We start from the raw sequence: 27934 nt of genomic DNA, 5'->3' as shown, positions 1-27934 counted from the left end.
CATACTGGCTCTAACCAGAATAGAAAGAGGAGTGGGAGGCCCCGGGGCACAACTGAGCAAGAGGACCAGTACATTAGTGTCTAGTTTGAGAAAGACGCCTCAAGTCCTCAACTGGCAGCTTAATTAAATAGTACCTGCAAAACACAAATTCATATACTGAACAAATGTATAAATGCAACAATTTTACTGAGTTACAGTTCATAGAAGGAAGTCAGTCAATTTAAATAAATAAATGAGGCCCTAATCTATGGATTTCGCATGACTGTGAATGGGCACAGCCATGGGTGGGCCTGGGAGGGCATAGGCCCACCCACTTGGGGGCCAGCCTCCCTCAGACTGTCCTGCAGGTGAAGAAGCCAAATGTTGAGTTCCTGGGCTGGCATGATTACAAGTGGTCTGCAGTTGTAAGGCCAGTTGTATTTACTGCCAAATTATCAAAAATAATGTTGGATGCAGCTTATGGTATAGAAATGAACATTACATTTTCTGGTAACAGCTCTGTTGGACTTTCCTGCAGCCAGCATGCCAATTGCACGCTCCCTTAACTTGAGACGTCTGTTGCATTGTGCTGTGTGACAAACTGTAGATTTGTGGCCTTTTAATGCGCTCGGCACAAGGTGCACCTGTGTGATCTGTTTAATCAGCTTCTTGATATGCCACACCTGTCAATTGGATGGATTATCTTGGCAAAGGACAAATGCTCACTAACAGGGATATGAACACTATTTGAGAAAAACCTTGTGCGCATTGAACATTTCTGGGCTCTTTTAGCTCATGAAAATGGTACCTACACTTTACATGTTGTGTTTATATTTTTGTTCCGTGTAGTTCCCATGTTTGGGCTTCAGCATATTGTTTTTCCAATCTCTCCAATGTGGTAATTGCGACACTTAACTGATTTTTCAATTAATCTCTCACTCCTTAATTTCTTTGATTTTCAGAGACGCCTCATTTGGAAACTGCACATACAACCTGACTATTCTCGACTGCTTGCAAGGAATCCGGAAGGTGAGTTTTTTTGTGTATTTATGGACTTAGTGAATTTCCAGTAAATCGTAACGTTAAATAGAAAGCCATCTTTTGCGTAGCTGATCTTGATTCTTTTCCTCCCTCTTTATCACCATTCTACAGACTTTCTTATATCCAAGGCCAAGCCAACACTTACTTGCTGAATACACCGGCCACTCGTTTGCCTCCGTCATAACCAACTATATTAATTTGTGGGCAGGTCCAAACAGACAAGTAACATTTAGCTAGCTAGCTGTTGCTTGCTAGTTTGTTCTGGGAGATTAACACTCGGTTATTTTACCTGACATGCATATGGTTCCTTTTAGTTTTTTAGCTGGTTCTTTGTAGAGTTTTGATCCATAGTCATACAAAGTTGTGTGTTTCTCTACTCCGATTTAATCCACAGGTAAAAAGGGAAACCTAGTTAGTATCCAATTGGGGAATTGTGGCGCATCTCAAATGGATCCAAGTTCTATTTTAGCGCTTGACTACACAGACGCTTGTGCGGGTGACAGGATCGAATAACATGTAAATGTTTCTTTTGCGACGCTAGCGCACTCAACAATGGTGGATAAGGTTAGCAGTTGTCTGTCTCTCTGTGGCATCCTGACCTAGCATTTAGACGGCAATCCCAGACCGAGGGCAGAGTTTTTTTTTTTTTTGTAGTCAGACAGCGGGGAGATATGTAACCCTGTAGGTGAGCGGTAGGAAGGTAGCACAGTCTCACGTGGCACTGCAGGTACAGTGACAAAGGCCAACACCCACAATAACCACTCTTTAGGTTACATCAGCCACGCTGGTGAGTTAGTGTGCCAGCAGTGTTATTCCAGAAAGACTGGTCAGACAGCCATCATATAGGAATGTCTGCGATTCCTTGGCACATTCCAGTATTTTCTATCAACTTCCACAAAAGGCCCTAGTACACACACACACACACACACACACACACCAAATACCCTGGGAATTTCCCTTCCCATTGTGAGATGCAGGGAATAACAACAAGAAACCTGAGACAAGAAACCTTAGACTCCAGTCCCATATATTTGCAATAAGGGTTTGGGGTAATTTTAAATTCACTTCCTGAATGAAATTGGCACCAATTCTGGTATATAGCCCTCAGAACAACTTGCCTACTTCTGCTGTTGCTGTATTGCTGGTTCTTAAACACTAGAAAAACCTGGCCTCTTTGGACCCCCCCTTCAGGCCAATGAGGAGCCATTTTGACTCAACATTCTAACAGCCTAATAAATACATTGCATGTATGCTATCCAAAAAATATTTGGTTTAATTTATGGAGGTCTTGAGTAACATTAGAATACAAAAAAAAACGATTTTGAAAACACAATAGTATTCTCGTTTGGCTAATTTATGTTACTGTAGGCTCTCTGTTGCCATGTGGTCACATGTGGAGTGCATGGAACAGTGGTTATTCTTGTAAAATATTATTTTGCAGAAAGGAATTGTTGCTATTTGGCAATGGTAAGTGTTTTGGAAAGCTCAGAATCTGCTCTTTCTGATACGATATAGAAATCAAAACTTCTTACCTGCATGTGACTCTCTGTAGGAGGATTTGAAAAAGTAGCCTTTTGTCCTCCTAAGTGCTTATAACACATTTGAAATTCTAACAACATACGTATGTGAAATACAGACATATTCCAGGAATAGTCCAGGACAGAGTGGGGCATAACTTAAAAAATGTCAGCGCTATTTACATTGTAAAATCATATTGGGTCAAAATGATCCCCTTGGCCATTCTAGTGTTAAGCAGCCATTTCCCCATCTCTTTATGGCCCTGTAATGCTACTAAGTGAGTGAGTCTCAGTAATGTATGGTGTTGGATCAGGTGGCTGCCTACTGTGTTAATTACAGGCTGTTTCTGTTCTAATCACTGTGATCTGTTCCATGATTCACTGTTTGGCTGTCTGCTCTGCTCTAGTAGAGGGACCCGGTGCCCCCGTTAGCATGTCACTGGGCTAATGAATTAATCACTTGACACACACTTATGCGACAGGTGTGCAGGGCGCGCACACAAAGGTACATAGTGTATTCAGACCCCTCGACTTCTTCCACATTTTGTTACCTGACATCTTTATTCTAAAATTGATTCAATTAAATGTTTTCCTCATCAATACACCATAATGACAAAGCGAAAGCAGGTTTAGACATTTTTGCAAATGTGTTAAAATAAAACACGTTATTTACATGAGTATTCAGACCCTTTGCTATGAGACTCGAAATTGAGCTCAGGTACATCCTGTTTCCGTTGATCATCCCTGATGTTTCTACAACTTGATTGGAGTCCACCTGTGGTAAATTCAATTGATTGATTTGGAAAGGCACACACCTGTCTAAGGTCTCACAGCTGACAGTGCATGTCAGAGCAAAAACCAAGCCATGAGGTTGAAGGAATTGTCCATAGAGCTCAGAGACAGAATTGTGTCGAAGCACACGTCTGGGGAAGGGTGCCAAAACATTTCTGTGGAACTGAAGGTCCACAGTGGCCTCAGTGGCCGCCTCCATTCTTTTATAAAAAATCAAAAATTGTTCATCCCGTTTTCTCCCCAATTTTGAGGTATCCAATTGGTATTTAGTCTTGTCCCATCGCTGCAACTCCCATACGGATTCGGGAGAGGTAAAGGTTGAGAGCCGTGCGTCCACCGAAACACAACCCAGCCAAGCTGCACTGATTCTTTACACAATGCCTACTTAACCCGGAAGCCAGCCGCACCAATGTGTCGGAGGAAGCACCGTACACCTGGCACGCCACAGAGACGCTAGAGCCCGATGGGACAAGAAGCATGGTGGTGGTATCATACGGTGGGGATGTTTTTCAGCAGCAGAGACTGGGAGACTAGTCCGTATCAAGCAGGGGGAAATGAACGGAGTAAAGTACAGAGATCCTTTATGAAAACCTGTTCCAGAGTGCTCAGGACCTCACTGGGGCGAAGGTTCACCTTCCAACAGGACAACGGCCCTAAGTACACAGCCAAGACAATGCAGGAGTGCAGCGACGCTCCCCATCCAACCTGATAGAGCTTGAGATGATGTGCAGAGAAGAATGGGAGAAACTCCCCAAATACAAGTGTGCCAAGCTTCTGGCGTCATACCCAAGAAGACTCGAGGCTGTAATCACTGCCAAAGGTTCTTCAACAAAGTACTGAGTAAAGGGTCTGAATACCTATGTAAATGTGATATTTCAGCAAAATATTATATTAGCAAAAATTCAACCTTTTTTTGCTTTGTCATTATGGGGTATTGTGTGTAGATTGAGGGGGGGAAACAATTGAATCCTTTTTATAATAAGTTGGTAACGTAACAATGTGGAAAAAGTCAGTCTGAATACTTTCCGAATGCACTGTAGGTATGTACCCTCAGACAGGTGGGTCGGATGGTCACCACAGTGTAAACGGTTCAAAGGGATTTCCTTCTTTATAAACCTAGGCGTGGTACAGAAAGAGGCCATAGTTAACCCTGGTTTGCTGAGAGGTTAATTGTCTATTAAACCTGCTGCTCAGGAGAACTGAGAAGAGTTGCGTAACACAGACCTGGGGGGAGAGCAGCTCAGACAATTGTCAACACTACAGACCTGACCGAGAAGAGCTGTTACCTTGATTTACTGTTAATTCACAGGCTGGAGAGCTGGATCGGGTGGTTTCTTTAGAACTCAACTGGTGACATGAAATGCGATAATTAGTTTTGATTTAAGAATTAAGGTCTGGACAGTAAAGACCCGATCTCTCCCATCTGACCTTTTGTTGAAGTAAAATAGATCAAATTGTTTTTAATATCCCTTTGGCTATCCTTCTGGCTTTAGAATCTGTGACTGGTCTAGACATGGGAATCCAGAACTATGAACTCAGTGGCTGATCAATTAAACCAATTGAGAATTGATTTCTGGTGGATAAAGAAAACCAGTCAACTCTTCTGGGGACTGAAGCTGAATAGCCCTTTGGCTCGCTGCCTTGGAGAAGCAAAACTTTAAAAATAAAAACTATTGGCTCAGCCGAATTATTATATAAAATTTACTAAATAATTTCAACTTAATTTTACAATTCTGTGAATCACAACCCCCTAATGCTTACCAATGATAGTTCGACAGTGTATGGCTGGTACGGTGTAGTACCGACTTCACACGCTTAATCAGACACTCCCTATTTGACACAACTGCTGCAAATGTCACAGGCCTTAGACAGGAGACACACAGTGGTGTGGGGTAGAATACTGGGAAGGAGCACGGTGGTTCCACGTTCTCTACTCACAATGACCCTCAAGGCTTTGGTTGGTTGCTGACTGTTCACTATGCATCGATCCTCACCAAGGCTATAATTGAGTTGGTGGGTTAAAGTGCCTACATATATTATCCTTAGTAATTTAGCCTTGCACCAAGCAAACGCATCTCTTTGTCATGCCAGTAACCCTCTTATGTTATTGTTGCTTTATTATCCCTATCCTTGTAAGCCCACATTATCATCAACATGGCTTAGTTTGATGCAGCTGATAATGACTGTCTGGGTCACTTTGCCGTCCTCCGCTGTAACAGTATCTGTTCTGAGCGACGCAGATTGTAATCGGTCATCATGACCCTGCAAAGGCTTTTGTGCGTCAGGTTTTCCGGTGGACCGCAGGCTTGAGGTGAATCTAGTTCTGGGGCTGCCTAGGTCACTTCAGTTTTGCTTGGTCATGAATGAACTGAGACCCAGACAAACACATACATATATTAAACTGTCTCTGTTCTTTTCTTTCCTCTTCAGGCCCTGCAGCATGGATTCTTTGACTTTGAGTCGTTTGATGTGGACGAATACGAGCACTACGAGGTAATGATGACACGTTGACCTTGGACCTGCTCCAATAGTAAGCGTCCGCCCATCAGTTTGAACGGCAGAGCGTCTGTAAATCGCAAACGGCAGCACCCCTACAATGTTCACAATCCCACTCTGTTACGCTGCGCTCGACTGATGAGCTGACGTGCACCTTTTTAATTTAATGAGAACGTCCTGTGTGAGTGACATCGGTTAGTTTGACCCGACTATGCAAAATCGTGCAGAATATTGTTGTCTACTGCTAAAGTGTGTGGCACATAGTCACAAATTACTTTTTTGATAATGTTGATGTTGCAGTCTAGCCTGGTCCCAGAGCTGTTTGTGCCATGGATTAACAGTGACAATAGGAGTTGGCAAGGCGGTACAAACAGATCTGGGACCAGGCTAGTGGGAGCCATCAGTTTAGGTTGATACTGAAGATGGCTACTAACTGGCCAGCCTGGAAAGTCTGAATAAAGCATTTAGTGTTGAAGTCGAATTTTCAGTCAGAACAAAATGTCCCTATCCCTTTTCTTCTGGGCCCCTGTTGGATATCTTTCTCTGTTATAGCGAGTGGAAAATGGAGACTTCAACTGGATCGTGCCTGGGAAATTTCTGGCCTTCAGTGGACCCCATCCCAAAAGTAAAATAGAAAATGGTGAGAATAGCTTTGGATTCTCTCCGTGACCTTTTATGGACCCTTTTTCTTTAAGAATCAACAGCCGTTCCAGAGTAATTTAATAGTTGTCTCGACCAATGAACCTTGACATGGTTCGGGTTTAGATTGGAGATTTAGGTAGACTTTCCCTATGCATCTGTTTTCCCTCGTCTGTTCTCCTCTGTAACAGCAGAGTCATTGGAGTAGTAATAAGTTTGACAACAAACCAAAGATTGTACTTTTTGTATTCACTGGCAGGTTTAGAATTAGTTGTCCTTACCTAAGTTTTACACAATTTAACTGTCCTTAACCCCCCCCCCCCTAAACCAGGCTACCCTCTTCACGCTCCAGAAGCATACTTCCCCTACTTCCGACAGCACAACGTTACCTCGGTCGTCCGGCTCAACAAGAAGATCTACGATGCCCAGCGCTTCACGGATGCCGGCTTCGACCACTACGACCTGTTCTTTGTAGACGGCAGCACGCCAAGCGACATCATCACCCGCCGCTTCCTGCACATCTGCGAGAGCACTGACGGCGCCGTGGCCGTCCACTGCAAAGGTGCATGCACGTGCGCACACTGCAGTATATGTTGAGATATTTCAAATATCTGATATCTGAGGTGTGCTTGATGTGGCTTGCCTGTCATATGGGGTCTGCACTATTTGGACTGTTTCCATTGTGTGGCTGGCAAGCTAAATCAAACACACCTTACGTATTTTATGTCTGTTAAGAGGGATTTTAAAGAGTTCACTCTTCATTGGAATGTTATTTGGCTGCCAAGTTGGCGGATCCAAGTTGATCAGTAATGCAACGCTCAACTGTATTTTGTATTCTTTGCCACTGAACGCAGGTCTGCAGGTCTTACATTAGGGGGCAGTGTTGTTCAATGTATGCCCCTTGTCAGGCGTATTACTTACCAGTGTTACCATAGTGCTTTAGTATTGCAGTGATACTGTACCTATGTCTTATGTGGTGAAGCCTATGTTCCTAAAAGTCTTATTTATAGAACAAATCTGATGATGACATAAGGTAATTTGTCTCTTTTACCTGTCTCTTTCTCTCATCTCATCTCTCTTTTTATGTATCACTTATCTCGCTCTCTCTCTCTATCAATCAGCTGGCCTTGGGCGTACAGGCACTCTCATAGGCTGTTACCTGATGAAGCACTACCGCTTTACAGCAGCAGAGACCATTGCCTGGATCAGAGTCTGCCGACCAGGCTCCGTCATCGGCCCTCAGCAGCACTTCCTGGAGGAGTACGTATTCCTTATGGCTGGTCCCAGATCATTTCCTCTAGCTACTTGTCATTCATATACATTATAAGCCTTTGGAAGAGCAATTGTTAGAATCCACAGTTTCTCAAGCAAGCCACTGTCTTGACATAGTCTCTGTGCCCTTGATTGGCAATTTGTCTTGTTCATTCAGAGGAGGGGGAATTTAGGGGAGGGCCATGGGCATCTTCAGAGCCAATGAAACGTTTGTGCCTCAGGTTATGGCCTGATAACATGCTCTGCTGTAGATTTTGTCGTGGGAGAATTTGTTCTTAAATGTTCTTCAGTCTTTATACCAGTTCATCCAAATGTGTTGGCTGACCACTTTTTTTTTCAACTTGCTGACTAAACCAGAAAGTCTGGCACTCGTGTGTGTTGTGAAGGGGGAAAACATACTCCTCCATGGGGGAGAGTCTAACAGGAAATGCAAGGACAGATGAAAGATCTTACTCACATACCAGTAGGATACTTTGGACAGCTTTTCAGGCTTGCTCAACTGCAGTTTTGTGGGAAGTGTGTGTGTGTTTTAAACAGTGCTCCGAACTTGTTCCCAGTCCATCCATCATCTATGAAGCAGAACAGATTCCTGTCCTGGTTATCCACAGCTTGTTGTTGGTCCTAGTCTCTCCAAAGCTGTCTGCCATGTTCTGGGTGAACAAATGGGTAAAGATTAAATGGGGTAAATTGTTGGATAAATCTGTGCCCCCCCCCCCCTCTCAGCCCTTCAACAGAAGTTGTAGTATTATCTCTTAGCATCAATTCCATTGTCCTGGGATATAAACTGTCTCTCTCTGGTCAGGCCACAAGTGACATGGTCTTATAGACTTAACCTGTCTGGGAAGCGGAACCCCTCGCCAACCGCCAATGAAATTGCAATGCGCCAAATACAAGTCAACAGAAATCTCATAAATCAAATTTCTGAAACATACAAGTATTAGGCACCATTTTAAAGAGACAATTCTCGTTAATCCATCCACAGTGTCGGATTTTCTAAAAATGCTTTACAGCGAAAGCTCCACAAACGATTATGTTAGGTCACCACCAAGTCACAGAAAAACCCAGCCATTTTTCCAGCCAAAGAGAGGAGTCACAAAAAGCACAAATAAAGATAAAATGAATCACTAACCTTTGAGCTTCATCAGATAGCACTCATAGGACTTCATGTTACACAATACATGTATGTTTTGTTCGGTAAAGTAAATATTTATATCCAAAAATCTCATTTTACATTGGCGTGTTATTTTCAGTAGTTTCAAAACATGCAGTGATTTTGTAGAGAGCGAATTTACAGAAATACTCATTATAAATGTTGATGAAAATACACGTGTTATACATGGAAATATAGATAAACTTCTCCTTAACCTCTAGTGACTCCCCATCCCGCACGAGGGAGCGTAATCATCGACTGACACTAATTAGCATAATGCAACGGACATAAATATTCCTAGAAAATATTCCTATTCATGATAATCACAAGTGAAATATATTGAGACACAGCTTAGCCTTTTGTTAATCACCCTGTCATCTCAGATTTTCAAAATGCTTTACACAAGCATTTGTGTAAGTTTATCGATAGCCTAGCATAGCATTTTGTCCAGCTAGCAGCAGGTAACTTGGTCACGGAAATCAGTAAAGCAAACAAATTAAATCGTTTACTTTTGATGAGCTTTGGATGTTTTCACTCACGAGACTCCCAGTTAGATAGCCAATGTTCCTTTATTCCAAAAATATTATTTTTCTAGGCGTAATAGCTCCGTTTGTTCTTCACGTTTGGCTGAGAAATCGCCTGGAAATTGCAGTCCCGAAAACGCCGAAAAATATTCCAAATTAGCTCCATAATATTGACAGAAACATGGCAAACGTTGTTTATAATCAATCCTCAAGGTGTTTTTCAAATATCTATTCGATAATATATCCACCGGGACAATTGGTTTTTCAGTAGGACCGATTGGAATAATTTTACACGAGAATCACTCTGAGAGCATCAGGTGACCACTTGCGCAATGTAGCCGCTTACGGGTATTCTTCAACATAAATGCGTACAACTAAGTCACAATGCTGTAGACACCTTGGGGAATGCGGAGAAAAAGTAATCTGGTTGATAGCCCATTCACTGCTCAAAAGGGACGCATTGGAACGCAGCGCTTTCAAAACATGAGGCACTTCCGGATTGGATTTTTCTCAGGCTTTCGCCTGCAATATCAGTTCTGTTATACTCACAGACCATATTTTTACAGTTTTGGTAACTTTAGAGTGTTTTCTATCCTAAGCTGTCAATTATATGCATATTCTAGCATCTTGTCCTGACAAAATATCCCGTTTACTACGGGAATGCTATTTTTCCAACAATTAAAATACTGCAACCGCTGTGTCAGATTTCAAAATGACTTTACGGAAAAAGCATAATCTGAGTATGGCGCTCATAGCCCAAACCAGCCAAAATAAATATCCGCCATGTTGCGCAGTCAACATTAGTCAGAAATAGCATTATAAATATTCACTTACCTTTGATGATCTTCATCAGAATGCACGCCCAGGAATCCCTGTAAGACAAATGTTTGATTTGTTCCATAAAGTCCATCAATTATGTCCAAATAGCTTCGTTTGTTAGGGCGTTTGGTAAACAAATCCAAACGCGCGTTCAGGTCCAACCGAACGTCAGACGAAAAGTTCAATAAGGTATATTACAGGTCGTAGAAACTTGTCAAACTAAGTATAGAATCAATCTTTAGGATGTTTTTATCATAAATGTTCAATAATGTTCCAACCTGAGAATTCCATTGTCTGTAGAAAAGCAATGTAACGAGAGCTACCTCATGTGAAATGCTCGTAACTGAGAACGAGGCTGCTGCCAGACCCCTTAGTCAAACCGCTCTCATCCGGCCCCCCTTCACAGTAGAAGCCTGAAACAACGTTCTAAAGACGGTTGACATATAGTGGAAGCCTTAGGAAGTGCAAAATGACCCATATCCCACTGTGTATTTGATAGGGGCTGAGTTCAAAAACTACAAACTTCAGATTTCCCACTTCCTGTTTGTATTTTCTCTCAGGTTTTTGCCTGCCATATGAGTTCTGTTATACTCACAGACATCGTTCAAACAGTTTTAGAAACTTCAGAGTGTTTTCTATCCAATACTACTAATAATATGCATATATTAGCATCTGGGACTGAGTAGGAGGCAGTTTACTCTGGGCACGCTATCATCCAAAAGTGAAAATGCTGCCCCCTATCTCAAATAAGTTAAGGTCACACGGTCGGTGAGTACGTCCTAATGCAACCTCTCTCCCTCCTCAACCCCCCCACACCTTTCCATATTTCTCTCCCTTTTCGTCTTCCGCTCATCGCTCTCGCCAATCTGTTTCTCTGTCAGGAGGCAAGCAGCCATGTGGATGCAAGGAGACGTGCAGCGTTCGCAGCAGAAGCAGCCGAGGAGCGTGTCTCGCCTCACCTCCAGCATGGATGACCTCACCCTCAACCCCACCCTCACCACCAGCCCTGGTGGCATCCTCAAGTCCCACAGCATCGACCGCCTCCAAGAGGTCAGTGCCACCCCACAACACTTCCCGGGGTCCTGTTTGTTAGGCACTAAAAGGAATAAAAACAAACTGAAACAGCGAGGGAGTATCTGAACTTGTCCAATAAGAAACACTTGTTTCACCATAATCAATACAACCCTGTGTTCACTTAGGAAATTCCGAATTGTTTCAACCCTGTTTTTAATCTGTTATTTTCTGTTTGGTGCCTAATAACCCTGATAATGCCCAATATCCCCGTGGATGTGAAACATCTGAGGCTACAGCTATTCCCCCCACTTTTGATGTAAAACCATTCTAGTGTTCCTTCTAGAATGTTCAGTTATAGGTGGCCTGCTTCCCTTACCCTCACATACCCTTACCCCCTCTGTTGTTTGGAGCTGTAGCGTGGGGATGACTAAGTATTGTCTACTCTTGTGGAGGCTGACTCGATTTCCCTGCGGAGAGTGTGTGTGTGTGCGTAGTCGGTGGTTGTCCGTAAGTTCTGGGGGCTGTGAGGACAGACAGTAGATTTTTGCTTCTGATCTTGTACTCTTATCCCAGGGTCAAATTATTTATATCAAATGAATCACACAACTGTTGACCTGAAGAAAATCTGAGAGGTCTAGGGTGTATTATTTCGTACCTAATGTAAACTCGGCAAAAACTTCCCTTTTTTCAGGACCCTGTCTTTCAAAGATAATTCGTAAAAATCCAAATAACTTCACAGATCTCTATTGTAAAGGGTTTAAACACTGTTTCCCATGCTTGTTCAATGAACCATAAACAATTGTGGAACATCGTTAAGACACTAACAGCTTACAGACGGTAGGTAATTAAGGTCACAGTTATGAAAACTTAGGACACTAAAGAGAACTTTCTACTGACTCTGAAAAACACCAAAAGAAAGATGCCCAGGGTCCCTGCTCATCTATGTGAACGTGCCTTAGGCATGCAAGGAGGCATGAGGACTGCACATGTGGACAGGGCAATAAATTGCAATGTCCGTACTGTGAGACGCCTAAGACGGCGCTACAGGGAGACAGGACAGACAGCTGATCATCCTCAGTGGCAGACCACGTGTAACAACACCTGCACAGGATCGGTACACCCGAACATCACACCTGCGGAACAGGTACAGGATGGCAACAACAACTGCCCGAGTTACACCAGAAATGCACAATCCCTCCATCAGTGCTCAGACTGTCTGCAATCGGCTGAGAGAGGCTGGACTGAGGGCTTGTAGGCCTGTTGTAAGGCAGGTCCTCACCAGACATCACCGGCAACAACATTGTCTATGGGCACAAACCCACCGTCGCTTGACCAGACAGGACTGGCAAAAAGTGCTCTTCACTGAGGAGTCGCGGTTTTGTCTCACCAGGGGTGATGGTCGGATTCGACGTATATCGTTGAAGGAATGAGCGTTACACCGAGGCCTGCACTCTGGAGCGGGATCAATTTGAAGGTGGAGGGTCTGTCATGGTCTGGGGTGGTGTGTCACAGCATCATCGGACTGAGCTTGTCGTCATTGCAGGCAATCTCAACGCTGTGCATTACAGGGAAGACATCCTCCTCCCTCGTGGTACCTTTCCTGCAGGCTCATCCTGACCCTCCAGCATGACAATGCTACCAGCCATACTCCTCGTTCTGTGCATGATTTCCTGCAAGACAGGAATGTCAATATTCTGCCATGGCCAGCGAAGAGCCTGGATCTCAACCCCATCGAGCACGTCTGGGACCTGTTGGATCGGAGGGTGAGGGCTAGGACTGTTCCCCCCAGAATTGTCCGGGAACTTGCAGGTGCCTTGGTGGAAGAGTGGGGTAACATCTCACAGCAAGAACTGGCAAATCTGGTGCAAACTGAGGAGGAGATGCACTGCAGTACTTAATGCAGCTGGTGGCCACACGAGATACTGACTTACTTTTGAACTCCCCCTTTGTTCAGGGACACATTATTCAATTTCTATTAGTCACATGTCTGTGGAACGTTCAGTTTGTCTCATTTGCTGAATCTTGTTATGTTCATACAAATATTTACACAAGTTAAGTTTGCTGGGGAAAAAACACAGTTGACAGTCAGAATGTTTGTTTATTTTTTTGCTGAGTTTATTTATCAAACCAGCACTAGACATACTATAGGGGTGGGAGAGCTATTTCCGTAGACAGCTGTTCTTATGCACAAAACACGGGCGTGTTCTGCTTTGTTTCATCGTGATCTACTGTACATGCTTCGGCGCATATCTTACGGGTTCATGCGTTCTCTCCACAGAACGACTACATTGGAGAGAACGGGCTCTGCATGACCCAAGGAGATAAACTGCGTGCCTTAAAGGGCCGGCGGCAGCCCAGGTCTGCCACAACGGGAGCCCTAAGGTAAGAATTGCCATGGATACCTCAAACTTCCCCTTTAAGATCCTCCCATCTTATTAGTTGGCACCTTTTTGAGATCTCAGGTGAGGAATTCAGCCTTTCCTCCCTTAGCAGTATTGCTTTCCACATTTTGATGAACTTCGTCCTCTGCACTACAGAAAGTAATGCATATTTAAGGTTATAACCCACAGGAAAAAATTCTGGGAGGCATGAAAACCACCTCGCTGGCGGACAGTTGTAAACTGGAATGACTTAAATTCATCTGTCTAGCTCCGTCTTCTAGCTCATTGGTTCCCAACCGAGGAACTCTCAGGTGTGCCGCACAACTTTTCCTTATCGTGATGATTTCTTACTTTATACCACAGCCTCTTGCTATAGAAAGAAACAACATGGCTTTGTCTGTGGTTTCACCTTTTATAATGAAGAGAACTGCTAGTCTCTAGCATAAACTGTTAAAACTAAAGACTTAATTTACCTGACCTCTTGAAGAGGTACACGCATTAACCAGTTAGAGTAAGGAACTATGAAAACTATGAATATTTCAAATTAACTGTATTTAATCTATAAAAAAAAACTAAATTAATTGGGACATTTTAGGTGTATTGCAGAATTGTATATCGTGTCAAGGTGGGCCACAGTTCAAAAAAGATGTGGGATCACTGTTCTAACAAGTAAGACAGTCTGTTGCTCTGATCTGATTCGGGGCTCAGGTTTCCATGGTTATCTAGCTGAAATAACACAGGCCCTGCCAGGCAGAGCAGAATTTTCAGGATAATGGCTCTGTTTCACGTTGGGGTTTCTGTTGAAAAATACTCAATTTGGTTTTCCTCTAGAAAGTCACTTTTAAGCTTTCGTTTTAGTCATGTAGCCTAATGGATGCTCTCTTCCAAAATGACTTAGTAATCACTACTTTCCCCATACCCTGTGCTCTAAGTAAATATATACATGTGCAAACATGCTGCCTTTGGACGTGTGAACCCTCCATCTTTGTGTCTCTTTTTCAGACTTGAAGACATGAAAATGCACACCAGGTCACCGTCCCAACCTTTTAGGTACCATTACAATAGTGTTGATTTTGCTGTTTGTCTGTTTGCCCAGTTTTCACTCACACAGATTGAACTGCTGTCACAAAACACAATTCACACAGTCTCATCAATATAAGTGGCATTAACATCTCGCTCTCGCTCTCGAGTCATTCAATTCAGTGCAAAGTAAAGCACAACTCAACTCAAGCTGGAACTAGGCTACATCCAACACAGTGGTAGTCCTTGATGATATTTTTGGCCTTCCTGTGACTTTGGGTGCTGTAGGTGTCCTGGAGGGCAGGTAGTTTGCCCCTAGTGATGCGTTGTGTGGACCGCACCACCCTCTGGAGAGCACTGCGGTTGTTGGTGGTGCAGTTGCCTTACCAGTGATACAGCCAGACAGGATGCTCTCAATTATGCATCTGTAAAAGTTTTTCAGGGTTTTAGGTGACAAGTCATATTTCTTCAGCCTCCTGAGGTTGAAGAGGCTCTGTTGCGCCTTCACCACACTGTCTGTGTGGGTGGATCATTTCAGTTTGTCAGTGACGTGTACGCCGAGTAACTTTTTAAGGTGGTGCCGACAGAGGAGGCTGCCTCGCTTCTGGTTCTTAGGAAACTTTGCAGTATTTATTTATTTTCTGTATTATTTCCTACGTTGTTAGCCCAGAAAATGTTGTTATTACATACAGCTGGTAAGAAATGTTGGATATCAGAGTGGCGGTTACTCACCAGCACGACCAGGAATACGACTTTCCTGAAGCGGATCCTTTGTTCTGGGCAATTGAACTGATTCCAGAGGCCGACCCAAAACAACGCGGGCGGAAAAGGGGTACTAGGAGTGGTCTTCTGGCACGACTTAAGTGTGCACACCACCCACCGCTTCCGAAGTATATTACTCGCTAATGTTCAGTCCCTGGATAACAAAGTTGACAAGATCAGGGCAAGAGTTTCTTTCCAGAGAGACATCAGGGGTTGTAACATACTCTGTTTCATGGAAACATGGCTCTCTCGGGATATACTATTGGAGTCGGTCCAGCCATCTGGATTCTCAGTTCATTTACTTACATTTACTCATTTACTTTGATTATAGTCACGGCCGTGTACACCTTGTGTACATCCCTTCCTATAGGCAGAAACTCAACAGGAAGTACCCGTGCTAAGAACTATTCAACGCTGGTTTGACCAAACGGAATCCACGCTTCAAGATGGTTTTGACTGGGATATATTCCGGGTAGCTTCTGAGAATAATATTGACGAATTCACTGAAACGGTAACTGAGTTTATCAGGAAGTGTATAGGAGATGTTGTACCCACTGGGATTATTAAAACCCTACCCTAACCAGATCATCAAGGACAACACCCACCCGAGCCACTGCCTGTTCACCCCGCTATCATCCAGAAGGCGAGGTCAGTAAAGGTGCTTCAAAGCTGGGACCGAGAGACTGAAAAACAGCTTTTATCTCAAGGCCATCAGTGTTAAATAGCCATCACTAGCACAGAGAGGCTGCTGTCTAAATACACAGACTTCATTGGACACTTTAATAATGTCACTTTAATGTTTACATATCTTGCGTTACTCATTTTTTTATTTTTTTTATTTAACTTGGCAAGTCAGTTAAGAACAAATTCTTATTTTCAGTGACGGCCTAGGAACAGTGGGTTAACTGCCTGTTAACGACAGATTTGTACCTTGTCAGCTCGGGGATTTGAACTTGCAACCTTCCAGTTACTAGTCCAACGCTCTAACCACTAGGCCGCCCCTCATCTCCTATGTATATGCTGTATTTTACACTATTCTACTGTATGTTAGTCTATGCCGCTCTGACATTGCTCGTCCATATATTTCTATATTCTTAATTCCATTCCTTACTTAGATTTGTGTGTATTGGGTATATGTTGTGCAATTGTTAGATGTTGCTGCACTGTCATCTAGACGCACAAACATTTCACTACACCCGCAATAACATCTGCTAAGCACGTGTATGGGACCGATTTAGAGGAGAGGAGAGGCGGCTTGGAGTGTGAAAAGAGGGGATGGAAATTGAACTCCCTCTTTTGTGCTAGAGTACGGCCCTTAATAAGTGTTCCTCAAAGAGGAGCGAGTGAAGAGTGCCCTTAGACAGCTCTCTCCTCCCACTACTTTAGCCATCTTCCTTTCATCTACTCAAAGGTGTGTCTCCGTGTGTGTGTCACTGAAAGGCAGAGGCTACTCAGGCTAGCACATCTCTAATTGTTGTACTCTCCTGAAATAAGAGAGTCCTTCAGCCCAGTACAGACTGATAGTTCACGGATGCCCACGAGCAGCAAAGACCGACTGCTTTTATGAAGGAGCTGGGAGTGATGCCTCGTACCAGAACTATCTTTTTTTTTTTCTGTCTCCTATTATCTCATTCATTCCCACTCCCTTCACACTTCAAATATATTATACTAATATTGAAGATTCAACTATAGTGCTGTTGAAGTGCCTTACCTAATAAATAGTCCTTCAGATACCGTTCCTTAATGTTGTCTAGTGTTACTGGGTACATCTTTCACTGGATGTCGTCATTGAAGTCTTGCCCATACGCTGTTTGTTTCTAACAATGGGATTTGTACTGTAGGTCCTTAGTGTCTAAGGGGTGTACACTATCCAATTTGTGTACCCGACAAGATCATGTTTTCTACGTGTGTAGTAGAAGACACTATTGTGTATGTTGGCAAAAGTTGTTTTCTTCTGTTAACGGCTGTTACGTTTGTTACTCCACCTCACAATATGGACGTCCAAATCATCTTTCTCTTTCTCTCCCAGCAGGATGAACCTCGGAATGGGCACTCAGGGCACCATCTCCCCTCTCAAGTCCTCCAAAGTCCCGTCATCCTCTGCTTCGGCCAGCGCCAAGAGAATCGGCAGCAGCTCCTCTTCAGCGTCCAACCTCAAGAGGTGAGCCTACACCCCTCCCCGGAAGCTTCTTACCCTTTACTCCTCTTTTTATTTTATTTTTATCTAAACACTTCTTTCTTTCTTCCCTTTTCATCCTGTGTAGCCTCCCATCCCTCCATTTATCCACTTACCCTTTCTCTTGCCTCCTGTAGATTGGTTTATTCTATAGCCTTTCTCTCTTCCCCCTCTTTCTTGCTCTTTCCTGTCATATCTTTCTTGGCTGTCTCAGTCCCCTGGTTGTGTTTCTGCCTGTCTGTGACTAACCAATGCCCTGAGAACCAGTGGAAGGATATGCAGGGCAGAACAGTGTTTGTGTGTGGGGCTCACTAGACCGATTCACATAAAGGGTTGATGTGCTGCAGGCAGTGCGCTTTCCCAACAGACTGAATGTAAATCCCCCGCATTTTGCTGTGCAAGAGACCGGCACAGGCAGATACACACAACCGAGAAAATATGCATCATCAACCTCTTCCCCCTTGAGCACTACCGGATCTACTTTGCTCTGTGGAGGATTTGTGAATGTTTCTTTTTATATTCTACTGCGTGATATAACTGTGAGTGTGTAGGTAGGTAGCCATGGCAATGAGAACTCCAGATTCCCCCCCAGTGAATCTGGCAAAATGCCTGCAGTGCCGAAGGTGTGCGTTACACTAACATGGGGTAGTCAGGCTCCTGCATCAGACTGCACATTGACAATATAGATTGTCTATGTCTGACTCAATCCCCTATTCCACTGTTAGCTGATTGTATAAACCGGTTGTGTGTTAATCAGTCTCCTATCAGAGCCAATGTACTCAAAGGCAGCTGCCCTGTCCTTAGCCTGTGAAAGCAAAGGCAGTGGCTATCCCCTTGTCATTGTGTTTGTTTGGGGTGTGTCCCTGTGTATTTATATGTTCCCACTCCTGCTACCTTTCCCTCCATATATTTGTCCACCCCCCACACATCTCAGCTCCTCCATCAACTCCAGGCTAGCCAGCTCCCTAGGCAACCTGTATGCAGCCAACGGCGGTGAGGACAATAAGAAGCTGCCTTTCGCTCCCACTTCATCACCACCCTCCTCTCCCCCCTCGTCCATCGTCACCATCACTCCATCGGGCCGGACGGCTCCTGGTCCCTGCTACGTGGCTAACGGCTCGCGCGGCACCAATTACCACCACTCCGAGGCCAACAACAATCAGTATAATTCCTCCCCCGCCGGGATCTTCAGCCACGGTGGCCTTGCGGGGGCCCCACACCACGCTGCAGGCAGGCTGGGGCCCAGGCCTGAGGATTATGGCCCCTACAGATCCCAAAAGGGGGGCTACTCCGGCCTGAGCGGACCCTCTGGCCGCTACCTCAGTCGCTCAATCCCCGTAAGTGTGTGTGCTCACCACCTGAAAAAACAAAACTCAAACAGTAGCATCTTTTTGGTATTTCCACTGTGACCCTTTTTTGACCTCTTGTGTTTCCCCTCTGCACTTGTCCCTCAAACACAAGTTTCCTTCCTTTTTGTGTGGATGTTGTCTTGTTATGATCGTAGCCAGTCGTCCTCTTCCTGCTGCTGCTGTAGCTTCTCCGCTGTTTGTGTGTCTTAACTCTCTGGCGGCTCCACTGAACTCTATTCCTTGTCTGTTGTCTTCATGGTGCTGAATAAGGACCTACTATGGCCTAGTTCCACTCTAAATGCCTACTTCATACACACCAACTACGGCTATTAGGCCATTTCACACCAGCCACCCATCTAGAGTTGAAAGCATTTACTGGAACATTTGGGCAGAACCCTAATTAGTGTTATGAACAATGAAGTTCCTCTTCCATTGTGTATTGGTGGGGAGACATTTAGCTAATTCACTCTGTTCTTTCCTAACCTGTTAAATGTATACTTGGGGATTTTGGCAATGTGGCCCTTTTATCTACTTCCCCAGAACAGATAAAAATTGTATGTCTCTGCCCGAAGTTGATGGAAGTTGCTAAATAACGCTAGCACAATTGCTAACTAGCATTAGCACACGCTAGTTAGCGCTAGTTAGCATTAACCTCCTAACTTCTTTCATACTGGACACAGACATAAGAAAGGTGTACATGAGTTCATCAGACTCTGGTGAAGTAGATACCAAACTATCCCTTTCTTATTCACCTCTATTGAGTGGATCCTAGCATCACATACCAATTAAAAATAATAAAGCTCTGCAACAGAAAAAACACTAAACTGGAAATGCGCTTTAACGACAAACCAGGTTGAATCTGTGTAAACAAAGGGCCATTGTGCACTGGCCTCATTGGCTGTGGCAACAGTCATGTGATTCCTCCTGGAATCACATGTGGTTGGGTGATTGGCTGGATGTCAACAAGGTTCCTTCAGGTTTCTGGCTTTAACAAAAGGAAATAAAATAACTGAGACATCAAACAACACTTTTTAAACATGACACTAACTTCTAACACGTGCTGCTGTTCGGTAGATGCAAGTGGATCGCAATTACACTGTGGATCTGTGTGACTGCAAGCTTAGTGTGGCCAAATGTTTTTGTGTCCCCCCTCGACAGTGTTCCACAGGGATGCTGGCCCATGTTGACTCCAATGCTTCCCGCAGTTGTCAAGTTGGCTGGTTGTCTTTTGGGTGGTGGACCATTCTTGATACACACGGGAAACTGTTGAGTGTGAAAAACACAGCAGCGTTGCAGTTCTTGGCACAAGCCGCTGTGCCTGACAGCTGCTACCATACCCCGTTCAAAGGCACTTAAATCTTCTTTCTTGCCCATTCACCCTCTGAATGGCACACACACACCCATGTATCAATTGGTTAAGGGCTTGTGAGTAAGCATTTCACAGTATGGTCTACACCTGTTGTATTCGGCACATGTGACAAATAAAATTTGATTTGTCTCCAGGCTTAAAAATCCTTCTTTAACCAGTCTCCTCCCCTTCATCTACACTGGTTGAAGTGGATTTTAATGGTTGACATCAATAAGGGATCATAGCTTTCACCTGGTCAGTCTGTCATGTAAAGAGACGGTGTTCCTAATGTTTTGTACAACGTGCAAATTTTAAACGATGTTGTTATCCATTTGTAGAAGCTATTATTGGAGTAAAGCGCATTCATCCATCCCTCAGAAGGAAGCATCTCTCTAGGGACATCCTAACCTCCCTTCCAAAAAGCAGTTGTTAGTTGTGGTCCAGTGCCAGACTCAGTCATATTGTAGAGCTCACTCATTTCCTGAGAGGCGAGATCAGTAATCCACCTCCTTCCTTTACCATGAACTCATGGAGGCCTTTCATAGGCCCTGACCACAATGGACTGACATCTGAGGCTAGTTCCCGGAACTTCCCACACTTGCGCCAGCAACGCCAGTGCCAGAATTCTCACCCAATGCTTCTCAGCCAACCTAGATTGTTTCACCGTTATCATTCATTTAACAGTTTAGGATTGGCTGGCTCAAAACTTGCTACTCTTGCACAGATATCAAGTTAATTCACATTCAATCCCCATCACCTTGCCTATGCCTACTAAATAAGTAAAGGATAATATTCTTTAAATTCATCTATCTTCCAATATACTCCCCTCACCCTTCCTAGGTGATGGTAACACACATACCATACTAGCAGCCACAACCACCAGCCCACAAACGGTGTGAAAAGAAGATAACAAGTGATGTGACAGACAGTGCTTATGACAGTGGTGGAAAAAGTACCCAATTGTCATGCTTGAGTAAAAGTGAAGATGCCTTAATAGAAAATGACTCAAACTGAGTCACCCAGTAAAATACTACTTGAGTAAAAGTCAGTATTTGGGTTTTAAATATACTTAAGTACAGTGTATTCAGACCTGTTGACTTATTCCAAACGTTACGTTACAGCATTATTCTAAAATGTATTAAATAAAAAAAAATGTTAATCTACACACAATACCCCATAGTGACAAAGCGAAAAGTTTGTTTTCATTTTTGCAAATGTATTAAAAATAAAAAACATACCTTATTTACTTAAGTATTCAGACCCTTTGCTGAGAGACTTGAAATTGAGTTTGTGCATCCTATTGCCATTGATCATCCTTGAGATGTTTCTACAACTTGATTGGAGTCCACCTGTGGTAAATTCAATTAATTGGACATGATTTGGATGGGCACACACCTGCCTATATAAGGTCCCACAGTTGACAGTGCATGTCAGAGCAAAAACCAAGCCATGAGGTCTAGGGAATTGTCTGTAGAGCTCCGAGACAGGATTGTGTCGAGGCACAGATCTGGGGAAGGATACCAAAAGATATCTGCAGCATTGAAGGTCCCCAAGAACACAATGGCCTCCATCATTCTTAAATGGAAGAAGTTTGGAACCACCAAGACTCTTCCTAGAGCTGGCTGCCAGGCCAAACTGAGCAATCGGGGGAGAAGGGCCTTGGTCAGGGAGGTGACTAAGAACCCAATGGTCACTTTAACAGAGCTCCAGAGTTCCTCTGTGGAGTTGGGAGAACCTTCCAGAAGGACAACCATCTCTGCAGCCCTCCACCAATCAGGCCTTAATGGTAGAGTGGGCAGACGATGCCACGCCTCAGTAAAAGGCACATGACAGCTCGATTTGGAGTTTGCCGAAAACCACCTAAAGGACTCTTACCATGAGAAACAAGATTCTGTTGTGGGGATGTTTTTCAGCGCTAGTGACTGGGAGACTAGTCAGGATCGAGGGAAAGCTGAACGGAGTCAAGTACAGAGCGATCCTTGATGAAGACCTGCTCCAGAGAACTCAGGACCTCCGACTGGGGTGAAGGTTCATCTTCCAACCGGACAATGATCCTAAGCACGCAGCCAAGACGACGCAGGAGTGGCTTCGGGACAAGTCTCTGAATGTCCTTGAGTTGTCCAGCCAAGGCCTGGAGCCCGATTGGACATCTCTTGAGGGAGCTGAAAATAGCTGTGCAGCGATGCTCCCCATCCAACCTGACAGAGCTTGAGAGGATTTGCATAGAAGAATGGGAGATACTCTCCAATTACAGGTGTGCCAAGCTTGTAGCGTCATATCTAAGAGAACTCGAGGCTGTAGTCGCTGCCAAAGGTGCTTCAACAAAGTACTAAGTAAAGGGTCTGAACACTTACGTAAATGTGATATTTCAGTTTTTTTTAATACATTTTCAAAATGTCTTAACCTGTTTTTGCTTTGTTATTATGGGGTATTGTGTAGATGAGGGGGAAAATGTTTTAGAATAAGGCTGTAATGTAACAAAGTCAACGGGTCTGAATACTTTCCAAATGCACTATATCAGAAGTAAAAGTAATTGCTAAAAATATACTTGAGTATCTAAAGTAAATTATTATTTTAATGTTTTTTTATGTACAGAGAGCCAGGGTCACACTCCATCACACATAATTTACAAAGAAGCATGTATGTTTAGTGAGTCCACCAGATCAGAGGCAGTAGGGATGACCAGGGATATTCTCTTGATAAGTGCGTGAATTGGACTATTTTCCTGTCCTGCTAAGCATTCAAAATGTAACCAATACTTTTGGGTGTCAGGGAAAATGTATGTAAAAACTACACTTTTTTCTTTAGGAATGAAGTGAAGTAAGAGTTGTCAAAAATATAAATGAGTAAAGTACAGACCCCAGAAACTACTTAAGAAGTATTTTTACTTAAATACTTTACATCACTGCAGAGGGGGGTGGTTGAGTATGGAGAATATTGTATTAATGTCTCCTTGTTTTGCCAGTCAGTGGAGTTGTTCCTTTGTCAGAATTCCAATACCCTATCAGAATCCCATGTCCTTCTTGCACAATTCATCTCATCCCCATCTGTTTGCCAGTCCTGCTAATTCCTGCTCTCTACCTCCGCAGCTTCCTACTCTTGCCCACACACAGACACCCTGTCTGTCTTGTCCACCATAAATCTATTCATTCGTCCAGGAAAATGCATTTGGCATTTAAATTGTCTATTTGAATGGCTTTTCTATACCTTTGTAACCAACCGTTCAAGTGTAACCTGTTAGGAATAGAATATTTCACACAGGCTTGTTAGATAACAACCTTCACCCTTTTGTTTTTTTTCTTGTCAACACTTGAACAATTAGATGCAGTGATTTGCTTTTCTATTTGCATCAGAGCCAGAGGCCGTGTTATAATCCACTGTGATTCACTGTCATATTTTGTCTCTGTCTCCCCTCTCCATCTCTTGCAGTCCCTTCAATCTGAATATGTTCAATACTAAATCGGTGGTGCTGCGTTGACCGGACAGACACCTTGACACTGGACCTCTGACCTGGATGGGATGGGTCTCCCACCCCCTTTTTTTTCTCTCGCAATATCTCCCCCACTCTCTCCTACATACTGAAAGAAAAATTAATAAACCGTGGCATCTGAATGGGTGTGGTCTTTGGAGACGGGCACATTGACAGCCACAAACTCCCAAGTGCTCATGGAACTTTGAGTTTTGGGCTTCTTATGTCAGCCTCAGACGGCCTCGATCCACCCTAACTGCAGTCACTGTTTGGATAATGCTTACAAAGGGCGATTTGTTTACCCAGCTTTTTCCCCCTTTTTTTTCTGGCGAGCTATGATTAGGTTTGGCCAGGCTGTGACTGTGAGTGCTCTTTCTTTTAAAGCTGAGATCCGGACATATAGACTTTCCTGTATCACATATCTCTGTTTTCTTTTATATGTTTATGTGCTAATACTGTGTACACATGACTTGTACTGGGGGGGGGAATAGTTAAAAATAATAATAATAATTTTAGACAATGTTTTTATACATGAAATATGACAATTTTGTTGCCTGGATAAAGAAATGTTTATTTAGAAGTGGTTTAAAGAACATGTTTTGGTTTACGACAATTCTATTTTTGTCTCTGAGTGTAACTACTTCACTAACAATACATCTAGATGAAAATATGTGAGATTGTGAGAGACGGCTTACGGTATTTTGCGAGCCGTGTTCCTTATCAACAATGTATTTACAGGACCAGGCTCAGGGTAAAGTGCTCTCCTATTTACGATTGTGTTTTGTGCGTGGGTGGGGGTGTACGTCCGCGTGTGCATGTAGTAGCATGTACGTACCATAGACTATGAGAATATGTACGTATGTGCCCATGTGAGCGAGTGGTTACCGTGTGTGTAGGGGGTTGTCTAGAGATCATGTTTGCAGTCCTCTGGTGATGGGCTCTAGAGAAGAGATGTGAATGGAAGAGAATTACAAATAGGGAAGAAATTAATGCTGTTTCTTCACTATTCTAAAACAAAAATGTTTTGATTTTGATTAAGTCAATTCAATCGACTGGTTTCAATTGGAACTAATAAATAATGTTCTCCTCTGTCGCAAGCCTACAGGAGATTTGCATATCAATGGGACAACTATAGGATAAATACTAAAGTCATACCTGCAACCAGCGTTTTGTAGGCCTTGTGACTATGTACTGTATGTTTAGCATGACGAACCAAAAGGATGATTCAAACCGTGGTCATTACTAGAGGAAGAGCAGATTTTCAGTGTTATTCGACACTCATTGACTCGCTGTAGATTACGAAACTTGATTTTGTGGCAGCCTATTTTTAAACGCGCACACACACACACACACACACCCTACTGTAGAACCAATTATGTTTGTTTTATAATTCAAGGCGCAGTGGAAGTTCATCGCTATTACTGAAATATTTCCATGTTGTGTGGCGTGTTTGTGTTGAATGTAAAAACTAGTCAGAGACTGTTTTTCCTGGCTTGTGTGTATTATAATTAGTTCAGCTTGTAGATGGAGAGAACTTTTGCAGGTAGAGGTTCCTAAAAAAAAAAAAAAACTGAAAAGCACAACTGTCCCCCCCAAAAAATGCTTTCTTTAGACTGTAATGCTGGATGTCATTGGGTGCACAATGCAGCGGTCATTATCAAAGCTGGTGTTCTACCAATGAGTATGGCCTACGATGGCCCAACTAAGTACATTTTCTGTTGGACCTTGTAACAATAGATCCATATATTTGGATGCTTCTTATTTTTTTATTTTATGTAGTTGAATATTGAAATTGATTTGGGGGAGAGAAAAAAAATGGATACAGAAGCATTTGTTTATCACTGATTTGATCATTTTTGTTATTATTTTAGACCTCTGTACATTCCTGGCAGTGACATTATTTTGTTTCAAAATGGGAGAATCTTAATGCAGGTGTTCTACCTCCATGAAATGTACAATTTTAATAGCAAAATTCTTACATGCATATATTTTTTCAAGCAGTATGTAAAGAAAATGTTATAACTGTAGATCAGTATTTTTCATACAGTAAGCATACTAAAATGCAAATGTCTACTGTATGTACACAGAGCAAAAATATAAACGCAACATTTTAAAAGATTTTACTGAGTTTATTTAAGGAAATCAGTCAATTAAAATAATTGCATTAGGCCCTAATCTATGGATTTCACATGACTGGGGATACAGATATGCATCTGTTGGCCACAGCTACTGTACTTTTAAAAAAATAGGTAGTGCTGTGGACCAGGGGAAAAAACAGTCCGTATCTGGTGTGACCACCATTTGCCTCGTGCAGTGCGACACATCTCCTTCGCATGGAGTTGATCAGGCTGTTGATTGTGGCCTGTGTAATGTTGTTCCACTCCTCTTCAATGACTTGGCTGTGCGAAGTTGCTGGATATTGGCAGGAACTGGAACATGCTGTCGTACATATCGATCCAGTGCATCCCAAAAGTGCTCAATGGGTGACATATCTGGTGAGTATGCAGGCCATGGAAGAACTGGGACATTTTCAGCTTCCGGGAATTGTGTACAGATCCTAGCGACATAGGGCCATGCATTATCATGCGGAAACATGAGGTGATGGCGGCGAATGAATGGCATAACAATGGGCCTCGGTATCTCGTCACAGTATGTCTGTGCATTCAAATTGCCATTGATAAAATGTAATTGTGTTCATTGTCCATAGCTTATGCCTGCCCATACCATAATCGCACAACCATCATGTGGCACTCTGCTCACAATGTTGACATCAGCAAACCGCTCACCCACATGATTCCATACACGCTGTCTGCCATCAGCCATGAAGAGCACACTTCTCCAGCATGCCAGTGGCTATTGAAGGTCACCATTTGCCAACTGAAGTCGGTTACGACGCTGTACTGCAGTAGGGTCAAGACCCTGGTGAGGACGACAAGCACGCAGATAAGCTTCGCTGAGACAGTTTGTGCCAAAATTCTTTGGTTGTGCAAACCCACAGTTTCATTAGACGATCCCGCAGGTGAAGAAGCCGGATGTGGAGGTCCTGGGCGTGGTTACACGTGGTCTGCGGTCGGATATATGGCCATATTCTCTAAAATGGGGTTGGAGGTGGCTTATGGTAGAGAAAATGAACATTCAATTCACTAACTCTGATGGACATTCCTGTGGTCAGCATGCCAATTGTGTGCATGCTGACCGCAGGAATGTCCATCAGAGTTAGTGATACGGCATATTTTAATGTGTCCCCAGCACAAGGTGCACCTGTGTAATGACAACGCTGTTTCATCAGCTTCTTGATATGCCCCACCTGTCAGGTGGATGGATTATCTTGGCAAAGGAGAATTGCTCACTAAGAGGGATGAAAACAAATGTGTGCATAAAACTTGAGCAAAATACGTTTTTGTGCAAATAGCACATTTCTGGTATCTTTTTGGTTCAGCTCATGAAAATGGGACCAATACTTAACATATTGCGTTGTATATTTTTTGTTCAGTGTATATATTTTACATTTACAGTTAATGCAGGTTTCTAAAGTAAGTAACAAAATAAAAACACATTTTAAAGATTATTGTCTCTGTAAATTATTTATTCTACTTGATTTTTTTTTCTCTTCAGAACTCGCCATCTTGACAGAGGAATACATTTGTATTTTAAGGAAGGAAGGAACACTAGCTCCGACTGATTCTGGTTGTCTTGGTTTCACAGCTGTATATCCTTTCAGCTGTCAAACAGTTGAATAATTTGTTTGAAAACGCTAACCGAACATAGCATCTTTTTTTTTTTTTTTTAAATAGCGCACTTATTTCAAATGACTACCTAGGCACATCAACTCAGAGCCTTCTATTGCAATAAAGGGCTCTGCATAATCTTTACTTAGGCAGGGTAGTTCACCTGAATTTCTTATCTTGAAAGAGATTGAAAACAGCCAGAGACAGTTATCTTTCGATGACCAAATACAAAAGTGTAAAGTATTACACGAAGAAACTAACTTTTTGGAAGAAGTGTTTCTAGTCTAACTATATTTTCCATATGTGTACTTGTGGTGATTTTTAATTTGATGACTAAATAAATCAAGAGTCAATTAATTAGTTATGGTTCATAAAGACAAATTTCAAGATAAGGAAGCGTTGCTTTTTTTTAGGTGAATGTTCCCTTTATTCATCAGTGACGAGTTTAAAAAAATTAA

At 43.1% G+C, this 27934-nt stretch overlaps 1 protein-coding gene across 14 annotated transcripts in view; it reads left to right on the top strand.

Moving 5' to 3' along the window:
* The window catches only part of cdc14ab (cell division cycle 14Ab), a 49779-nt gene extending 22465 nt beyond the window's left edge, over positions 1-27314 (top strand). For 3 of the 14 annotated variants that reach the window (XM_021603449.3, XM_090235333.1, XM_090235337.1), the window contains 10 exons: positions 942-1008; positions 5760-5822; positions 6378-6465; positions 6796-7026; positions 7586-7724; positions 11111-11279; positions 13522-13625; positions 14627-14674; positions 17436-17567; positions 23709-27314. In XM_021603449.3, the coding sequence (XP_021459124.3) occupies positions 942-1008; positions 5760-5822; positions 6378-6465; positions 6796-7026; positions 7586-7724; positions 11111-11279; positions 13522-13625; positions 14627-14674; positions 17436-17567; positions 23709-23757 (1090 nt within the window). In that variant the 3' untranslated portion in view covers positions 23758-27314. Of the gene's footprint in view, positions 1-941; positions 1009-5759; positions 5823-6377; positions 6466-6795; positions 7027-7585; positions 7725-11110; positions 11280-13521; positions 13626-14626; positions 14675-17435; positions 17568-17670; positions 18920-23708 lie in introns of all 14 variants that reach the window. The other 11 variants (XM_021603445.3, XM_090235329.1, XR_016496176.1 and 8 more) reach the window with 10 other exon arrangements.
* The last annotated feature ends 620 nt before the right edge of the window (positions 27315-27934 follow it).

Source organism: Oncorhynchus mykiss, chromosome 5 (assembly GCF_057628025.1).
Source record: "Oncorhynchus mykiss isolate SJ-2025 chromosome 5, ASM5762802v1, whole genome shotgun sequence".
In the NCBI taxonomy this organism is placed as follows: domain Eukaryota; kingdom Metazoa; phylum Chordata; class Actinopteri; order Salmoniformes; family Salmonidae; genus Oncorhynchus; species Oncorhynchus mykiss.
Note: the sequence above shows the minus strand (reverse complement) of the source record. Positions and strands in the feature narration are given on the sequence as shown.